Below are 19,533 nucleotides of genomic sequence, written 5' to 3'. Positions count from 1 at the left end.
GGGCTCTCTCGGCCCCACTGACCTCAAAGGTTGCCTGTTGTGGGGAGAAGAAGAGAAGACAACTGGAAGCTGCTTTGAGACTCCTTTGGGCACTGAAAAGCAGAGTATAAAAACCAACCCTTCTTATTCTGCCACCAATTGGGACAGCAGGCCAGTTGCCCAAAAGTCATTTATTGTTATCTTTATTATTTTCTCCACTGGTTCAGGGTGGGTTGCATCACACAACGTATGATAATATGAAAATATAACCTACAACACAGAATTAAAACCTTAACGGCTGAAACAATTCTGCCCTTCACTGCCTGTTTCTGATCTTTCAGAGGCAGGAGAGTGAGAGAACAGAGACATTTATTAATCAGTCCCAGATGGAATTAGTGGGGCTTTGATAGGGAGGCCACTTTTGTTTGTTGGGCCTCAGCTCGATTTTACAAGACCTTCTAGAACCCTGCAAGCCAGTGGCTCGATAATCTTGATTTTATGTACTTAGGCTGATTGTGAGTGTGTGAGTGTGGGATGGTAGGTTAATTTCCTCCAGGCCAACCCTGATCCTGCGTTGAGCAGGGGGTTGGACTAGATGGCCTGTATGGCCCCTTCCAACTCTATGATTCTAACCCTGATCCCCCTGAGGTCATGATCGTCTCAGCCCTGTCCACCCCATCTTAATGGCCACAGGCATGAAGTTAACTGATGGTCATTGTTGAACGGCTGACGTTCCTCACTCTCCCTGCTTGTGGATCACTCCTCCGAGGGGGAGGAGCCAAGCACCACAGTGGGGGGGGCACCCATGAGCCAATGAGCTATGGCCATCCATCTCCATGGGGAGAAAGAGACAAGGACCCCATGAGCCCCTGCAGGCTTCTGAATCTTCTGCTGTGTTTTTGCAGGCAAGCAGAAAGCCAGCCCGACGTCCTGCTCCAGCATCCAGCTGGTGGCAAAGGCCCTGGGACACACCCTGGTGACGGCCAGCGCCACCGTCTACGAGGAGTATTTTGAAACCAGCGCCACTTTTGCTGCTTATGAACCTCTCAAGGTGAGGAGGGGTGCCCTTGCCTCGAGAAAGCAAAGCGGAAATCAGCGGAAAGTGGAACTTATCGGAAAATGCACTTTTGTGTGTGTGACAACCAGGCGGTGAACCCCGTGGAACTGGCTTTGGTGACCTGGCATTCCGTGAAGGAAACCGTGTTTGAGGGAGGCCCGGGCCCGTGGGTTTTGGAACCCTCCCGCTTCTTCGTGGAGCTCAGAGTGGAGCAGGAAGACAGAGTCAGCGTGACGGAGGTCCGGTTGGCAGCCAAGAGGAAGCCGAACCAGTATATTTACCGGATCATGTGCCTGGAGCTGGGGGAGCAGGTAGGAGGAAGGTGGGCACGCTTCCTTCCCTCCAAAACAGTGTCCCCCCATGAGAATACAACCAGCCTGGTGTCGTGGTTAAGAGCAGCAGCCTCTGATCTGGAGAGCCAAGTTTGATTCCCCGCTCTTCCTCTACATGGAGCCAGCTGGGTGACCTTGGGCCAGTCTCGGTTCTCTTAGAGCTCTCTCAGCCTCACCTCCTTCACAGGGCGTCTGTTATAGGGAGAGGAAGGGAAGGCGATTGTAAACTGCTTTGAGACTCCTTCAGGTAGTAAAAAGCAGGGTACAAAAAAAAGCAGCTCTCTCTCTCAGCTTGATGTTGCTACAAAGTCACTCTAATAGTTACATGGTATGTGCAGGGTTTAGCTGGCTTAGCTGGCTTCTCTCTTTGTGGCCTTAAAGCCTCAGTGAAACCTGGAAGGAGGTGAAAAGAACTGCGACTGTAGCCTCCATAGCACTTGCTTGGGTTCTTGCTATCTCTTTGCAGCCTTCAGAGAACCCACTGCTCAGTAATCTGGAGGTTTCACTTCTCCCTTCTCCTGCTTGCTGCAAAACAAACGGACCGTGCAGGAGGACTTTGCCACGTTTAAAACTCTGCTGCCTGACAACCCCCTCCTTCTCTCGCTTCCCGAAAGGTATTGACGTTCCAGGTGGGCAACCATCCTGGAGTGCTGAACCCCAGCCCTGCCGTGGAGATGGTGCAGGTGAGGTTCGTATGTGCCCACCCCGCCAGCATGGCCGTGATGCCCGTGTACAAGCTGGCAGCCGGCACCCTGCCTTGTCCCTTGCCGCAGCACCACAAGCAGCTGGTAAGCCTTGTTCCCCAGCAGTGCCGTTACATTTCAGTTCAGCAGGTGGTTTCGGGATATCAGGAAGAGGGTGGATATTAAGGGCCATTCCGCACGACTTTAATGTAGCGGAAGTCTTACCTTTGGTAAACGCTATTCATTCAAGGTTCTGCAAGGTGTCGCACCCAATCTGCAACACTCCCGCAAAAAGCGCTTCGTTGTAGCGCTTTTCGGGAAATCGGGAAAAGTGGATTCCCCCTGAGAAAACCGCTACACTTCTGCGCACAAGCTGCAACACATCAGCGAAAGACATGTGCGTTCTCAATGTAGCGGTAGAAAGAAAGTCCCTCCCCCACTCTTGCCGCCGAACATCCGGCGAAGCGATCACCATTTTTTTTCCTTAGACGGGGAAAGCAACGAATGAGCGAGGCATCTCAGAGGCTTCTCCGGCTAAAGTCCCTCCACAGAAGTGATTATAAGTTAAACAAAGCTCCCTACTGCAAGTGTCTTTAAAGTTCCCAAGTGCAATACAGCCCCTTGTTTGACACTGCCCACAAATCTCGCCCATGGGGGGGGGGATATATTTTTTTTTACTTGAGGAGCCTGTAAACGATTAAGCGGAAGCTCCTGCGCCTGCAGAAAAGGTGTTTCTGATACACTGAATATGCGTTGCTATGGGTGTTTTTGGGTTTTTAAAAGAGTTCTTAAAGGGAAACACAAACTCAACAGTTAATTGGCTGTTAAGGGGCAGGAGGAAGCATGGAAAAATATCGCCTCTCCTATTATGATTTTGGCGAGACCGGAAACTTGTGCGTTACGAGAACAGCGCTAGTGGGAGAGCTGTTTTTCGCTAGAAACGGCTGTGTGCGTTACCGCGATCTGCCGCTTTTGCCTGCAGCGCTTTTCAATAGCGCTCAGATTTAGCCACATTGCCCTTTGTGCGGAATGGCCCAAAGTCTGCACTTTCAGTGATCACAGACTCCAATTCTTCAGAACAGCTGTTTTTATTTAGCAACTCCAGCAACAGACTACAGCTACTGAACAGGTTAAAACAGGCAAACTCATGCACTTTTATACCTTTCAGGCAGCCAGCTGCTGCCTCCGATTGGCTCTAAGCAGAGCAGTCTGATGGCCCTAGGCAGAGCAATCCGATTGGCCTCTAAGCGGAGCAATCTGATTTGCCCAAAGTAGAGCAATCCGATTGGTCCTAAGCAGAGCAATCCGATTGGCTCTAGCAGAGCAATCAGGTTCCTTTGATTGGTTAGTTCCTTGGCTGGCAGAAGTCTTCATTTGCATCAGTGTCCAAATGCCCACAGACATAACAGTGGACACGTATCAATTAGGGAGGGACTGTGGAAGAGCTTCTGCTTGGCATGCCAAAGGTCCCTGGTTCAGTCCCCGGCATTTCCAGTTGAAAGGACCAGGCAGTGGGTAGCGTGAAAGACCTCCACCTGAGACCCCTGGGAAGCAGCCGCCTGTCTGAGTAGACAATAACTTGATGGACTGAGGGTCTCATTCAGCATAAGGCAGCTTCATGTGTGTATTCTGCTTGGGGAGGGGAAACGGCTCAATACTTGGCATGTAGAAGGTCCCAGGTTCATTCCCCAGCATCTCCAGTGAAAAGGATTGGGCAGGACGTAAGGAAAGACCTCTGCTTGAGATCCTGGAAAGCTGTTACCAGTCTCAGTAGAGAATACTGTTCTTGAGGGGCCAACCGTTTGTTTATTGTAAGGAAGCTTCATGTGTGTTCTAAAAGGAAGGGCTGTGGCTCTGAGGCAGAGCCTCTGTTTGGCACACAGAAATTCCCCGGTTCAATCCCCGGCATCTGCAGGTGAACGGTCCAGGCAGTAGGTGCAATGAAAGAACTCTGCCTGCAATCTTTGAGACCTGAGTAGACGATTCTGAGTAGGTAATACTGACCTACATGGGGACCCTCAAGGGACTGATTCAATATAAGGCAGTTTTTACATGTGATACTAATTCATATTTAAACTGGTGGGATGGAAGGGCTAGATTGGCAAATCACAGAAGAGCTGCCATGGGGGATCTGGCCTGATAGGCTGTCTGGAAGAATATACATAGCTGCATTCCAGAGCCCTCTTCAGGCCAAGAACGGAACAGAGTTTCCAGCCTCACTGACAGGGAAGCTCAGTAAAAATCTGAGCCCAGTAGCACCTTTAAAATCAACAAAGATTTATTCAAGGCGTGAGCCTTCAAGTGCAAGCATCAGACTATGAACTGACCATCACGACAGCGGGAATATATAAGCAAAAGTTAATCCTGTTAAATTAGTAAACTGTGTCACAGCATCCAAATACAGCCACATGATAATTCTTTGCTAAACCAGCCAATCAGACCCCTCGAATTCAGTTGTAGTTCACAAAAACATATGAGAAATAAAACTGTCAGTGCCAGTGATCAACGGCTTCCACCCTACCATTTACTGCTGGCCCCATCTGTCTCCATACTTTGGGGGTTGTTCCAGGACAGAGATGAATACTCCCCAAAGTGAGCAGAGCGGAATCCTTCCCTCTTGTCCCTGGTTTAGGATTCCAGCTCCCTGTCCTGCTTGTAACTCTTAACCCCAGGCTTCTGTTCCCGGCGTGGCTCCAGCCTCTGCCCTAGGGCTTGGTGTCTCTCATCCTGCCTCACAGTCGCCCAGTTTGGCTGAGAAAAACGAGCCCGTCGCCTGGTTTAGCTTTGGCAACAACACAAAAATCACTTTGTCAGGAGGGTGTTTTCCCTGGTGTTGACCTGGTTTGTACGAAGGTGCCCTCTGAGGAAGCACACCCCTCACTGGAATCCCTCTCAGTATGTTGTGTGTGCACCTCATCAGGCAGATCAGGGCAGTGTGGTGTTTGCGTGTGAAAGGGCATCAGTATAAAATACAGGGTTTAAGATAACCAAATACAGCTCCACCCACCCACACCCACACCTCCCCCTTCCTGTAGCTGGGTGGACTGACCGCATCACCTCACAACTCAAGGCAAAGTGTTCGGAGGAGGGACCCAACCTGGACTCAACCAAACACCTGGTGGAAGAGCTCCGTTTTACAGGCGCTGTCGAACTGCACGACTTCCATCTGGGCCCTTTGCTCTCCCAGGAGCTCATTCCACCAAGTCAGGGCCAGGACCGAAAAGGCCCTGGCCACGGTTGAGGCCAGGTGTACCTATGGGCCGGGAAACCCCAGCCTGTTTAAACCTGCAGAGCAGAGTGCTCTGCGAGGGGTGTAAGGAGTCAGATACGCTGGGCCCAGACCTTAAAGGCCAAAGCCAAAACCTTAAAAATGATTTGGAACACAACTGGCAATCAATGCAGCTGCCACAGCACGGGCTGTATGTCAGAGAGCGATTTCCCGTTGGAATCCCGGTTCTTGACGCTAAGTGTCTGTTTGTGGGCTGCCGGTATTCTCGTAGGTCCCCGTGTCCAGCTTGCGCAACACGGTCTTGGAGCTCGCGCTGTTTGACCAGCACCGGAGGAAGTTCGACAACTTCAGCTCCCTGGTCCTGGAATGGCTGTCGGCCAACCAAACCCTCGCGCACTTCACTCACCCGCGGACCATGCAGGTGGTGCCGAAGGACGACGGGACCGGGCAAACCAGGCTGCACGGTATGGTTTTCTCCCCACGCCCTGAACCGTTTAGGCCAGGGGTAGCCAACCTGTGGTCCTCCAGATGTTCCTGGACTGCAATTCCCATGAGCCCCTGCCAGCAAACGCTGGCAGGGGCTCATGGGGATTGTAGTCCAGGGACATCTGGAGGACCACAGGTTGACTACCCCTGGTTTAGGCCACTACCCATTTGTGAAAAATGGAGGGAGGGAGAAATAATGGCGTCTCATCTCTAATTCTTAGACTCATGGATTCCAGGGGGTAGCCGTGTTGGTCTGAAGCAGCACAACAAAACAAAATCAGAGTCCAGCGGCACCTTTAAGACCAACCGAGATTTATTCAAGGCGTGAGCTTTCGAGTGCAAATCTGAGGAAGAGCGCTTGCACTTGAAAGCTCACGCCTTGAGCGAATCTTTGCTGGTCTTAAAGGTGCCGCCGGATTCTTAAAATCGTAGAATCTCAGAGTTGGAAGATCCCATAGAGGTCATCTAGTCCAACTCCCCCCTCCCCCACTCAATGCAGGATCAGCCTAAAGCAATGCTGACAAGTATTTGTCCAGTCACTGCTTAAAGACTGCCAAGGAAAGGGAGCTCACTCCCCTGGCAGCCGATTCCGCTCGTCCTGACAAGAAATGTTTCCTAATATCCAGTCAGTACCGTTCCATCCATAATTTAAACCAGGGGTAGTCAAACTGCGGCCCTCCAGATGTCCATGGACTACAATTCCCAGGAGCCCCCTGCCAGCGTTCGCTGGCAGGGGGCTCCTGGGAATTGTAGTCCATGGACATCTGGAGGGCCGCAGTTTGACTACCCCTGATTTAAACCCATTATTCTGAATCGTATCCTCTGCTAGCAACAGGAACAGTTCCCTGCGGTCCTCTAAGTGGCAGCCTTTCAGATGTGTAAGAGAGAGCCATCTTGTCCCCCCCCCCTTTAACTTCCTCTTCTCCAGACTGAACAATGTCTGGAGAACCCTAAAGCCCCAATGTGACAGAGCAAAAGCCCAATCCTGGGCGTATTTCCTCGTGTTTCCTGGACTGTTTCCCCAGTCCCTCAGCCTTTCCTCATAGGGCTGGTCAGCCTCTTCGCTCTCTTCCACACCCACTCCATTTTGTCTGCATCTGTTTTGAAGTGAGGACACCAGAACTGCACACAGTGCTCCAGGTGCGACCTGGCCACTGCCGTGTACAGAGGGACCGAAACATCTTGTGATTCGGATGTGATGCTTACAGCAATCCTCCGTGAATCTCATGTGGCCCTTAATTCTGATGCTCCCTCTTAAAAGCTGGCATCGCCTGCTCCATTTCAAACTCTACCTTTTCCTCCTTCTCTGTCTCTGTCCCCAACGCCAGGGCATCAACTCCTAGAGGTGCATCAGATCAAAGGGACCGTTCTGATCGCAGTCAACTTCGTGAAGTATTCAGAAAGAGGCAGCCCCAAAGTGAGTCTCGGAGAAAAGTTCCCAGTGGAACGGTTATGTTTGTGTCTGTTCTGTTTTAAAAGGACTTGTGCAGTGCTCAATTAAGGGGAGTTGGCTCACCCAGGATGCATGGATAGGAATTATTATTATTATTATTATTACTACTACTACTAGTACTAGTACTACTATTACTACTACTACTAGTACTAAAGGTAAAGGTATCCCCTGTGCAAGCACCGGGTCATGTCTGACCCTTGGGGTGACGCCCTCTAGCGTTTTCATGGCAGACTCAATACGGGGTGGTTTGCCAGTGCCTTCCCCAGTCATCACCATTTACCCCCCAGCAAGCTGGGTCCTCGTTTTACCGACCTCGGAAGGATGGAAGGCTGAGTCAACTTTGAGCCGGCTGCTGGGATCGAACTCCCAGCCTCGTGGGCAGAGCTTTCAGACTGCGTGTCTGCTGCCTTACCACCCTGCGCCACAAGAGGCTCCTATTAGTAGAGACTACTGCTAGTACTACTACTATTATTATTGCTGCTGCTGCTGCTACTACTATTACTACTACTACTATATTTAGATTTCTAGCCCGCCACTCCCAATGGCTCATGGCGGGTTACAACATATATAAACCCCCCCAAAAAATACCCCAATAAAATTCCCCTAAAACCAAAAACTACTACAATTCCCAGGATATCCAGAAGCAGCGGACTAAATATAATTAAACTCGCCCACTATCCACCAAGGGGGGGGGCATGGGGTCAATGACCATAACCCACCTAAGAGTAACTTGTGGGGGGGTTGGCTTCCCTGGCGAGCCGTCCTCAACCATAGACCTGGCGAAAGAGCTCCGTCTTACCGGCCCTGCAGAACGCCGAAAGCTCCCATGCCAGCACCCTTCCTTCATAAGGAAAAGGAGTCCCCTGGTGGATAAAGCTCCAGGGCACAGACAAACTGGAGATGCAGGAATTAGTTCCTGTAGGGTTGGGATTACCAAACTCTGGATCTCCAGATGTCCGTGGACTAGAATTCCCATGAGCCCTTGCCAGTTGGCCATCCCTACTGTAGGGAACTGTACTTTGGCCACCTCATGAGAAGGAAGGACTCCTTGGAGAAGAGCCTAATGCTGGGAGCGACTGAGGGCAAAAGAAGAAGGGGATGACAGAGAATGAGGTGGCTGGATGGAGTCACTGAAGCAGCCGGTGCAAACTTAAATGGACTCCGGGGAATGGTAGAGGACAGGAAGGCCTGGAGGATCATTGTCCATGGGGTCGCAGTGGGTCAGACACGACTTCGCACCTAACAACAACAACAACTGTAGGGAAACAAATCACTTGGCTGGGAGCAGGGAGGGCGTTTTCCCTGGTGTTGACCCGGCTGGTGTGAGAGCACCCTCTGAGGAAGTGTTTCTCTGGCTTGCGTTTGTGAACTTAGGAGGTCTCTAACTCTCCTGCCTCCGCAGCTGTGGAGCTGTTACTGGTCGAGGATGTGACGGTGGTTCCCGATAACGTCACCATGTACAACCACCCGGACGTAAAGGTAGGAGCAAAGTAGCACTGGAGATGGGACATGTTCTCTGTCAGCAGAGGAGGAAAATTTCCGCTTGGGGACTCCCGCCCACATGCTCTGCGGGGTGGGACTGCACTCACTGGCCAAGGCTTTAGTTTACCCAGTGCAGGGAGTAACTGCCTCTGAAGTCCATTCTTTGCAAACGTTCTAGAATAGTCTGTCTCTCTTCTTAGTCTTTTCTGCCTCCCATTACATGCATGGCCCAGGCTACAATCATAGAACTGGAAGGGATCTCCAGTCATCTAGTTCAGGGGTAGTCAACCTGTGGTCCTCCAGATGTCCATGTACTACAATTCCCATGAATCCCTGCCAGTGTTTGGTGGCAGGGGCTGTTGGGAATTGTAGTCCATGAACATCTGGAGGACCTCAGGTTGACTACCCCTGGGCTAGATGACCCAGGAGGTCCCTTCGAACTCTATGATTCTATGATCATACTTCTGTTATCATATTCTATGATCACACTTCGTATTCCATGATTCTAAATTCCGTCTAAACATCTGGAAGAAGTTCCTGACAAAGCGGTTCCTCAGTGGAACAGGCTTCCTTGGGAGGTGGTGGGTTCTCCATCTTTAGAGATTTTTACACAGCTGGATAGCCATCTGACGGAGAGGCTGATTCTGTGAAGGCTCAAGGGGGTGGCAGGTGACAGTGGATGAGCGAGAGGGTTGTGAGTATCCTGCACAGTGCAGGGGGTTGGACTAGATGACCCAGGAGGTCCCTTCCAACTCTCTGGAGATTTTTAAATAGAGGCTGGAGAGCCATCTGACGGAGATGCTGATTCTGGGAAGGTTCAAGGGGGTGGCAGGTGACAGTGGATGAGCGATAGGGTTGTGAGTGTCCTGCACAGTGCAGGGGGTTGGACTAGATGACCCAGGAGGTCCCTTCCAACTCTCTGGAGATTTTTAAATAGAGGCTGGAGAGCCATCTGACGGAGATGCTGATTCTGGGAAGGTTCAAGGGGGTGGCAGGTGACAGTGGATGAGCGATAGGGTTGTGAGTGTCCTGCACAGTGCAGGGGGTTGGACTAGATGACCCAGGAGGTCCCTTCCAACTCTCTGGAGATTTTTAAATAGAGGCTGGAGAGCCATCTGACGGAGATGCTGATTATGGGAAGGTTCAAGGGGGTGGCAGGTGACAGTGGATGAGAGATAGAGTTGTGAGTGTCCTGCAGAGTGCAGGGGGTTGGACTAGATGACCCAGGAGGTCCCTTCCATCTCTATGATTCTATGATTCTAAGTCAGCTGCTGTTTGACGGCGCTTCCCATCACCAGTTTCTGTTGAAATTTCTCTCACTGTGGAAGGCCCTGGGATAAATAGATTCCTCCTCCTACTCCGTCCTCTCACCCACAGAAGCGGAAGGGGTGCGGAGAAACCACATGACAAATAGGCACAAGCAGTGGCCAGCTGTAAGGAGGATGGGGGTGCAGGCAGTCCACTGTGGACTGGCATTAGCTTTCATAGTTCTTCAGAGTTCCCAAAGCCAAGAGAGATTTAAAAGGCTTAGAGTTGTTTCAGTCAGGACTCCAGAAATCTGTCAAAGCTCAATATTCCAGTCCAAGGGTCAAGGTTCTCAGAAGCAGACCAAGAGAGTGTCAGCGTCTGTTCTTTACATGATGTCCATGCCCTACAGCAAGGGTAGTCAAACTGCGGCCCTCCAGCTGTCCATGGACTACAATTCCCATGAGCCCCTGCCAGCAAATGCGACTGTAGCTTCACCCCAGCTTTTCAGGCTCAATCCTGCAACAACTCTTCGTTGCCATCAGCAAGTATCTGGCGTCGAGCCAGGAGATGTGCTCTTCTTCTTTTTGCTTGGAGCGCTATTCACAGTGTCCTCCTGTATTGCTCTAAAGGTACAGATGAGGGAGGGCTGGAAACAGGCAGCTGGCTTTCACGTGTTGGATCAAAGCTGGGGGGTGGAGGTGAGAAGGACATAGTCTGCTTGTGGAATTGCCCCTGTCAGCAGAATTCTCTATTGTAGCGATTCCTAACCTGTGGGACGCGGACCACATGTGGTCCGTCGACTAATTGGAGGTGGACCGCGAAGAACGCCTCCCCCCCCCCCCCCCCGGCCCTTTAGAACACACTTTGGGTGTCCTTGTCTCCCATCACTCCCAGATGGGACTGTCTCCTTGCAGAGAAACAAGCTCAGGGTTCCCATTGATTCGTCATTGTCATGAGTTAAAATTTCCATGAAAATAAAATGTTCCTTATGTTCATTGTTGTGGCGTGTCTGTATCTTATTTTGAAGGGATGTTTAAACCAGTGGTCCCCAACCTTTATTAGGCTGGGGACCGGCAGGGCATCGGGCCGCGGCCGCAGGGACCGCGCGGGCCACGCCCACGAGCCGCGCCCGGCCGCGCCCGCGAGCCGCGCCCGCGAATCGGGCCGCGCCCGCGAGCCGCGCCCGGCCGCACCCGCGGATCGGGCCGCGCCCGCGAGCCGCGCCCGGCCGCGCCCGCGGGCCGCACCCGTGGATCGGGCCGCGCCCAGCCGCGCCCGCGGGCCGCACCCTCTCCCCGCCCTCCCCGCAGTAAGAAGCTTCCCGGGCCGCAAGCTTGCGGCCTGGGAAGTTTTTTACTGCGGGGGGGGGGGGCGGGGAGAGGGAGCCGCGGCCCGGCGCCATGGCCTTTGCGGCCCGGCGCCGGGCCGCGGCCCGCAGGTTGGGGACCACTGGTTTAAACATTACCATAGCGATCAGAGAGCGTTAGGGGAGTGGTTGAGAGTAGAGGAGTAAACTACCCCCCCCACCGGGCCTCAGTAAAATTGTCAAGCGTTGAGTGGTCCCCGGTGATAAAAAGGTTGGGGACCACTGCTCTATTGGATCCAAGCTCTTGGCAGCACCTGCATCCACCCAGGTATAAAGATGACTATGCTGGACCCGTCATTTATAATAATGCGATATCTTAGTCATGTGCCTATCCCAGTTAGCAACTAGACTCAAATAAACCCCCTAGCTCCACCTTTACTTTAGGTGAGAACAAGACATGCGTCTATAAATGAAGGTGGATCTTATTTTCTCTAGTTTGACCCTCAGGTGTACCGAGACTTCCTGGGGTGGTTCCAGCCATCCACCAAAGAGCCTTCCTCCAAATCTAAGTGGCTCTTCCTCCGACGGAAGATTTCCTAGGCTGGCGGAAGGCCTCAAACTTTCCCCAGGGGCGAAGCAGAATTCTCCCCTCTGTCTTTGCTCTCTTGCCTGAAAGTAACTTCTAGGAATCAGTTTATGCTCAGGGTCGCTTTACTTGAGGACAAGAGCAACAGCCCTGGATAAGCTAGTGGCCTTATAGCAGCATGATCTGAGAAAGGGTCAGGCTCGAAAATGCTCTGAAATCTTGCCTACATTTGTGCCTGCCCAGGAAGTCTTTGCGTTGGTGGAAGGTTCCGGCTACTTCCTCGTCAACAGCAGCGCGGAAGAGTTGGTGAACATCACTTACCTGGAGACGGAGAGTGCGATCTATGTGAGTGACTTACACCAAAAAAGAGCAGGGAGTCACAGGGCCTCAACCTCTAGAATTCCTCTGTGTTCTTTTGTGCACCAGGACAGAGCCTTCTGTGTAGATAAAACTGAAAGGGTACAGAGGAGAGCGACGAAGATGATCTGGGGCCAAGGGACCAAGCCCTATGAAGATAGGTTGAGGGACTTGGGAATGTTCAGCCTGGAGAAAAGGAGGTTGAGAGGGGACATGATAGCCCTCTTTAAGTATTTGAAAAGTTGTCACTTGGAGGAGGGCAGGATGCTGTTTCCGTTGGCTGCAGAGGAAAGGACACGCAGTAATGGGTTTAAACTTCAAGTACAACGATATAGGCTAGATATCAGGAAAAAAACGTTCACAGTCAGAGTAGTTCAGCAGTGGAATAGGCTGCCTAAGGAGGTGGTGAGCGCCCCCTGACTGGCAGTCTTCAAGCAAAGGTTGGATACACACTTTTCTTGGATGCTTTATAAGATGCTTTGGGCTGATCCTGCGTTGAGCAGGGGGTTGGACTAGATCGCCTGTATGGCCCCTTCCAACTCTATGATTCTAGGATTCTAGTGGCCCCGTGTCTTTGAAATGCCCGGCCGAGTGGCTGCCAAGGTGCCTGCCCTGAAGACATTCACGCTCCAGACAACTTTCATTCCAGCAAGCTTCTAAATGTCTCTTAAATTTGGGGATCTCAGATTGCCCAGAGAAGTTCCAGCTTTGGAGAGCTTGGAGGCCAAGCAGGGTTGCACCTGATAGGTATTGGACAGGAAACCCCTCAAAAGGAAGACCAGGGTTGCTGTGCAGAGGCAGGCAGGGGCAAACCATCTCTGACTGCCTCTTGAAAACCCCAAGAGCAGCCTTTCTCAGATTTTTTTACTCTTTATAAACCCCTGAAACAGTCTTCAGGCTTCAAGAAACCCCAGAAGTGGGGTCATTGTGCGGAACATGGTTGGGAAGCGTAGCTGTGGACACGCCCACTTTGGGCCCTTCCCACCCCCTCCAGGCCCATCCTTGGCCATTTGGGGAGGAGTGGATGTGTTGACATGACTATATATGGTCATATTGCCCAATAGATGTTTAACAAATATACAAGATTTTAAAAATTCCCAGCTATTTGGAGAACCCTTCCAGGGCTGTCAAGAAACCTCAGGGTTCCAGGAAGTATACCCAGGATACCCTCATTGAGAAAGCCTGCTCAAGAGGCATCACCTGGCTTGGAGGCACAGCAAGATTTATGAATTCTTCCATTGCAACTTGAGGGCACTTGATTGTTATATTCTCTTTTGTTTTGCTGCACTTTATGAATGCTCTGCTTGTTGGTGTGTTGTTTATTTTTCTTTTGGTTTTGTTTTACCTTGCAGTTTTTAATTGGATTAATTTTCTTGCCAGTGTTTTTTTTTTAACTGAATTTGTTTTAGAAAAGCAGGGTAGTTAGATGTAAAAAAGGCATGAATGATGATCATGACCGGTTTAATTTACTCTGTCAACTATTGCTTTTCCTTGAAGGTTATTCCTGTCCTCCCTGGTTCCCTGACCTTGGAAGTCTATGATCTCTGTCTGGCCTTCCTGGGACCAGCTACCGCTTATCTACGGGTATCTAATATGTTTGAACTGGAAATAGATCTCATTGACAAGGTGAGCCCAGCGTCAGGCTAGCCAGAACTTCAGAACAGCCCTGTTGGATCAAACCGGTGAAGGTCCATCTAGCCCAACATGCTGCGTCACACAATGTCCAACCAGGTTTTCTGGAGAGCCAATAATAAGGCAGAGAGGCCAAGGCCATCCCTCGTAAAAACATCAGAAGAGCTCTCCCGGGTCAGACCATTCCAGCCTCCTGCCTTCCCCTCATAAGGACACAGGAGAGCCCTGCTGGGTCAGACCAGGGAGGGTCCCTCCAGTCCAGCCTCCTGCCTCACACAGGGGCCAGCCAGTCCCTCTGCAGGGCCACCAACAGGGCAGGGAGGCCGAGGCCTTCCCCTCATAAGGACACAGGAGAGCCCTGCTGGGTCAGACCAGGGAGGGTCCCTCCAGTCCAGCCTCCTGCCTCACACAGGGTCCAGCCAGTCCCTCTGCAGGTCCAGCAACAGGGCAGGGAGGCCGAGGCCTTCCCCTCATAAGGACACAGGAGAGCCCTGCTGGGTCAGACCAGGGAGGGTCCCTCCAGTCCAGCCTCCTGCCTCACCCAGGGGCCAGCCAGTCCCTCTGCAGGGCCAGCCACAGGGCAGGGAGGCCGAGGCCTTCCCCTCATAAGGACACAAGAGAGCCCTGCTGGGTCAGACCAGGGAGGGTCCCTCCAGTCCAGCCTCCTGCCTCACCCAGGGGCCAGCCAGTCCCTCTACAGGGCCAGCCACAGGGCAGGGAGGCCGAGGCCTTCCCCTCATAAGGACACAGGAGAGCCCTGCTGGGTCAGACCAGGGAGGGTCCCTCCAGTCCAGCCTCCTGCCTCACCCAGGGGCCAGCCAGTCCCTCTGCAGGGCCAGCAACAGGGCAGGGAGGCCAAGGCCTTCCCATCATACGAACATCAGGAGAGCCTGGCTGGATCACACTAGTGGTCCATTCATTCCAGCCTCCTGTCTCACAGGGGCCTCAACTAGTTCCTCTGGAGAGCCAATAACGGTATAGAGGTCAAGGCCTTTCGAAGTTGGTTTCCTCTAACTGTGGAGGTTCCTTTTAGTCACCATAGTTAGTAGCCACTGATAGATGTTGCTGGTCAGCTACAGAATGATACCAGCTAGATATCAGGAAAAACATTTTCACATTCAGAGTAGTTCAGCAGTGGAATCGGCTGCCTAGGGTGAGCTCCCCATTACTGGGAGTTTTCAAGCAGCAGCTGGACAGATGCTTCTTCTGGATGCTGGAGTCTGATCCTGCTTTGAGCAGGGTGCTGGACTAGGCCTGTGTGGCCCCTTCCAACTCTAGGATTCTAATATTCCGTATTTACAGGTAGCCCTTTTCGGAAGGCACACAGAGACATGGGGGAAGAAAAGGAGAAAGAATATGACCTTTGGTGCAAGTTTGAGTGTCTGGGTGGCTGAATCTTAGATCCGCTGCTTCCTAATGGAGTTTTTACTCTGAAAAGTGTGTGTGTTTTTAAGGCCCCCCTCCCCCCCCCTCTCCTTTTCAAGATCGAGGTTGGTAAATCGGTGCTGGTCTCCGTCAGAGTCCTGGGATATCATCGACACCCCTTCAAGAGTAAATACTTCATGTACATGCGACTACAGTTGAAGGCTGCCTCTCCTATTGTCACTATGGCGTAAGTTCTTCCCGATAGCTTCTTAGCCCCTACGCTGCCCTTTTTCTGCAGAGATTGACTCATTGCTCCATCTACAGACAGCAGTGCTGCAACTCTGCCAGCACATAACCGCATCGTGACTCGCTGTCAGTCGCTTTTCTTAGCGGAATAAAGGAATGCCAGAGGAGACCAAGCTCTCGGGAGCTGCAAACCTAGCAACGGCACTAGAAGCCAGAGTGACACCACCAACGCAGGAGTCACAGGCTTTCGTGTAGTGGTTAGGAGTGCGAGCTTCTCATCTGGCGAGCCGGGTTTGTTTCCCTACTCCTCCACATGCAGCCAGCTTGGTGACCTTGGGCTCGCCACAGCACTGATAAAGCTGTGTACCGGTACGGGGGGGGGGGGGGGGGCTGAGATTTTTACCACCATGCGTTCTTAAGTAATTGTTTTTAGAATGATTTATTGGTATTTTAATGGGATTTTATCAATTGTTACCCACCACAAGCCAGTTACTGGGAGTGGCAGGATATAAATTTAATGAATAAATAGAATACAAAATAAATGAAACTCTGGCTCACTTACTTTATATTTATCTTTAAACCACATCTAAAAGGGTAAGGGCTGTTGGGGAGGAGTTAGGGTGGGACCTGTCCGGGATAAAAACTGAGTGCAACTGAGTGCCGGGATAAAAACTGAATGGTCAGCTACAATTAGGGCTCACATCATCAAGAACGGTTGGATGGGTGCCATCAGGACCAGGAGACTTCCTGGCTGTTCATTTCAATTAGTATAGTTTTAAATAGCTTCCAAGCATCTTCCAGGGCAGAGGTTCGCAACTGGCGGTCCTTAGGAGCTCCTGAGGGGGTCCTTGGCCTTTCCTTGCCTGCCTTTAGTGGGTTCAGTCACAAGCTTGGGAACTGGCCATCCGCATTGCTCCCCCTCCTCCCCTCCCAAGCATGAGTTCTCTTTTAGTTTCTGTGCCTGGGAGGGGGGCGGAGTCTGCATGCCTTCTCCCCCCCCTTAAACTGTCTCCTGTCTCCCCCACCCCAGTCCTCCTTGAGTGATGTCACTCCCGGCGACATAAAACCAAAACAAAAACCCACTATGTATGCAAGGCCAGTAATCTACTCAGAGATGCTTACAGTATCGATGCAAATGTATACGTCAGAAGCCATCCCTTCATGTTCAACATACAAATTCAGTCAACAGTGATTAAAGCGGCAGGTGCAAAGACAATCCAAAGGGCTCTTTCTTTTTTCCGGCACAGTGTCTAAAAACGTGGCACCATGCCCAGCTTGCAATAAATAGCTTCACTGGCTTTTACAAACCTGCAGGTGCTGGATATTAGAGTAAGCGAGGGGAGTATGATTTGTTTAATACTGTGAGTGAAAGGTAAACAAAGCGCAAGTACAGTGTACAACTAACTAACAGAAGCTTTAGGAAACACGAGGGGTGTGAGTAAAGTGTCATCATGTTGCAGCGGACTTACAGTGACCCCAGTCTTTCCAGGCCGGGGAGGGGGGAGGGGGGGCAGAGTTTGCTGTAGACGTCCTCTGCAGAGCCTTCCTTGGTGGTCCCTCATCCAAGTACCAACCCGGCTTAGACAAGCAAGAAGCAGAGTGGGTTGGCCACAGCCTTCTTCTGCAGAGTCTTCCTTGGTGGTCTCCCCTCCAAGTACTGACCCTGCTTAGCTTCCAGCATATAACAACCCCAGCAAGCGCCTTCCAAGGCAAGCGAGAAGCAGAGGGGTTAGCCCTGGCCTTCCTCTGCAGAGCCTTCCTTGGTGGCCTCCCCTCTAAGTTCTGACCCTGCTTAGCTTCCAACATATAACAACCCCAGCAAGCGCCTTCCAAGGCAAGCGAGAAGCAGAGGGGGTTGGCCCTGGCCTTCCTCTACAGAGCCTTCCTTGGTGGTCTCCCCTTCCAAGTAGTGACTCTGGATTTGCTTCCAGGATTTGCTGAGATAAGGCTATCCCATGCCCCCTTTCCTCCCAGCAAACACCGTAGCATCTTTAAAGAATGTGACAGGGTTAGCAAAAGATGTCTCAGTGCAAAATACTTGACTCACTAAACACACAGAGAGATATCTGACAAAGGGAGCTTAGACTCTTGAAAGCTTACACCCTGGAAATGTGGTTGGTCTTCACTATGCTGTCAGCATCGAATCTTGCTATTCAAAAACCCAACTCGTGTTTTCCTTGCAGGCTGATGGAGGAAGTGGGCGAATATTCTGAAGTCTACTTGCTCAAAGCCGTGGCTGTGGGACAGACAACTTTGGTGGCCACAGCCTGGGATAAGACAGGAGCCAAGTTCACATCTGCCCCTCGGAAAGTGGAGGTGAGGCATCCCAGCTTTCTGTGCATGCTCATTGTGGCCTCTTCGGAAAGCTTTTCCCACTCAGAAATGCCGTCCAAAAAGAGCTTGGGGGAAATGTTGTAAAAGTAACAAAGATGTCCTCTGCAGAGGAGAGGACACGCAGTAATGGGTTTAAACTTCAAGTACAACGATATAGGCTAGATATCAGGAAAAAGTTTTTCACAGTCAGAGTAGTTCAGCAGTGGAATAGGCTGCCTAAGGAGGTGGTGAGCTCCCCCTCACTGGCAGTCTTCAAGCAAAGGTTGGATACACACTTTTCTTAGATGCTTTAGGATGCTTAGGGCTGATCCTGCATAGAGCAGGGGGTTGGACTAGATGGCCTGTATGGCCCCTTCCAACTCTATGATTCTATGAGAACTTTTGGGTGAAAGGACCAAGCTCCCAGAAGGCTTCCTGGGGTCATGTAAAGCTGGAAGCTGACCTTGGTTTTTCAAAGGTGCTGCTGAATCAAAAGGCACCACGTTCCAGTGGGGGGGCCTCTTTTATGTTTTGTCGTTATTGTCTCGCTTCGGTCACGACCACCGCGAATCACACACTTTGCTTCTTCTGTCCCTGGCAGGTCTTCCCACCCTTCAGACTCATCCCAAAGAAAATGACCCTCATTCCGCATAACATGATGCAGGTGAGTTTAAAATCCCAGATTGGTTAAAACTGCCTGTTGCCTGTCAATTTATCTCCCACCTCCCTGGCCTTGCTCTCTCTCTGTCTGTCTCTGTCTCTAATACTCCATAGGTTGGAGCCTGTGCAAAGTGGCTGCCAAAACCAGGGGCCCAAGTCTCAGAGTCCAGCTCTAGCTCCTGCTGCCTGCTTTCGCTCTCTTCCTAACATCGAAAAGCACGAGCATCCTGGTAGAAGCGGTACCCATTCAAAGGTTCATGGAGAGCTTTTGCAATTGCCCTCAACCAAATAAGTCACATTGACTTCCATCCCTGTTGTGGGGCTTGTATTTCTGGGAAGGTCATCGCTTACCCATTCCTCTGGCTGCCAGTCACAAGCCCCACCAGCAGGGGCTAGGCCACTTTCACATAACATGGGGTTGCCGCCACGTTAGGAAACTGCTCACAAGAGCCACAGGTGGCGTGCCAAAGAGACTTATGGGACTCCTGGCTGGAAAAAACAGAGTGCTGGCTTAGGCTTACCATCTGGCAAAGGGAAACGTGTCCAGGAACCCCTCCCTAGCAGAGTCAACTGTGACCTTTGCATCCCATTTGTGTCTGTGAAGATGTCCTTTCCTGGGATGCTTTGTGTCTTCGAAAATGCAGGATCCCGACTGCTGTCGGGGTTACAGGGATTGTTATCACCCCTGCACTGAAAGGTCCAGAGTAGTTACCTGTCTCATTCCTGAGCACAATTCAAACTGTCGGTTCTTACCTTTAAGGCCCAGAACTCCCTTATTATCCAGCCCAGCAGTGAAGATCTACCCTCAAGCCCTGCTCTCTGTGCGGGTGAGGTGGCTGGCACTTAGGAACAGGGCATTTGCAGTCTGGGCCCCACACATCTGCAGGACAGCTGTCTCCTTATGTTCCCCACAGGGCACTCCGCTCTACAGGTGTGAATCTATCTATTGGAGATTTCTGGCCTAAGGGAGCTTCACCTGGCTTCGGCCAGGGCCAGGACCTTTTTGGTCCTGGCCCCAACCTGGTGGAATGAGCTCCTGGGAGAGCTGAGGGCCCCAACGGAACTTTCCCCGTTCCACAGGGCCTGTAAAACACAGCTCTTCTGCCAGGACTTCGGTTG

General features: G+C 51.5%; 1 protein-coding gene across 1 annotated transcript in view; it reads left to right on the top strand.

Moving 5' to 3' along the window:
• NUP210L (nucleoporin 210 like) overlaps positions 1–19,533 on the top strand; it is a 73,638-nt gene that overhangs the window by 23,636 nt on the left and 30,469 nt on the right. Inside the window, exons 14-24 of the mRNA XM_077321444.1 lie at positions 885–1,030; positions 1,126–1,347; positions 1,983–2,156; positions 5,552–5,744; positions 7,095–7,183; positions 8,594–8,698; positions 12,085–12,186; positions 13,696–13,824; positions 15,315–15,442; positions 17,625–17,757; positions 18,356–18,418. Of these exons, the coding sequence (XP_077177559.1) occupies positions 885–1,030; positions 1,126–1,347; positions 1,983–2,156; positions 5,552–5,744; positions 7,095–7,183; positions 8,594–8,698; positions 12,085–12,186; positions 13,696–13,824; positions 15,315–15,442; positions 17,625–17,757; positions 18,356–18,418 (1,484 nt within the window). The remainder of the gene's footprint in view (positions 1–884; positions 1,031–1,125; positions 1,348–1,982; positions 2,157–5,551; positions 5,745–7,094; positions 7,184–8,593; positions 8,699–12,084; positions 12,187–13,695; positions 13,825–15,314; positions 15,443–17,624; positions 17,758–18,355; positions 18,419–19,533) is intronic.

Source organism: Paroedura picta, chromosome 1, assembly GCF_049243985.1.
Source record: "Paroedura picta isolate Pp20150507F chromosome 1, Ppicta_v3.0, whole genome shotgun sequence".
Lineage (NCBI taxonomy): Eukaryota > Metazoa > Chordata > Lepidosauria > Squamata > Gekkonidae > Paroedura > Paroedura picta.
Note: the sequence above shows the minus strand (reverse complement) of the source record. Positions and strands in the feature narration are given on the sequence as shown.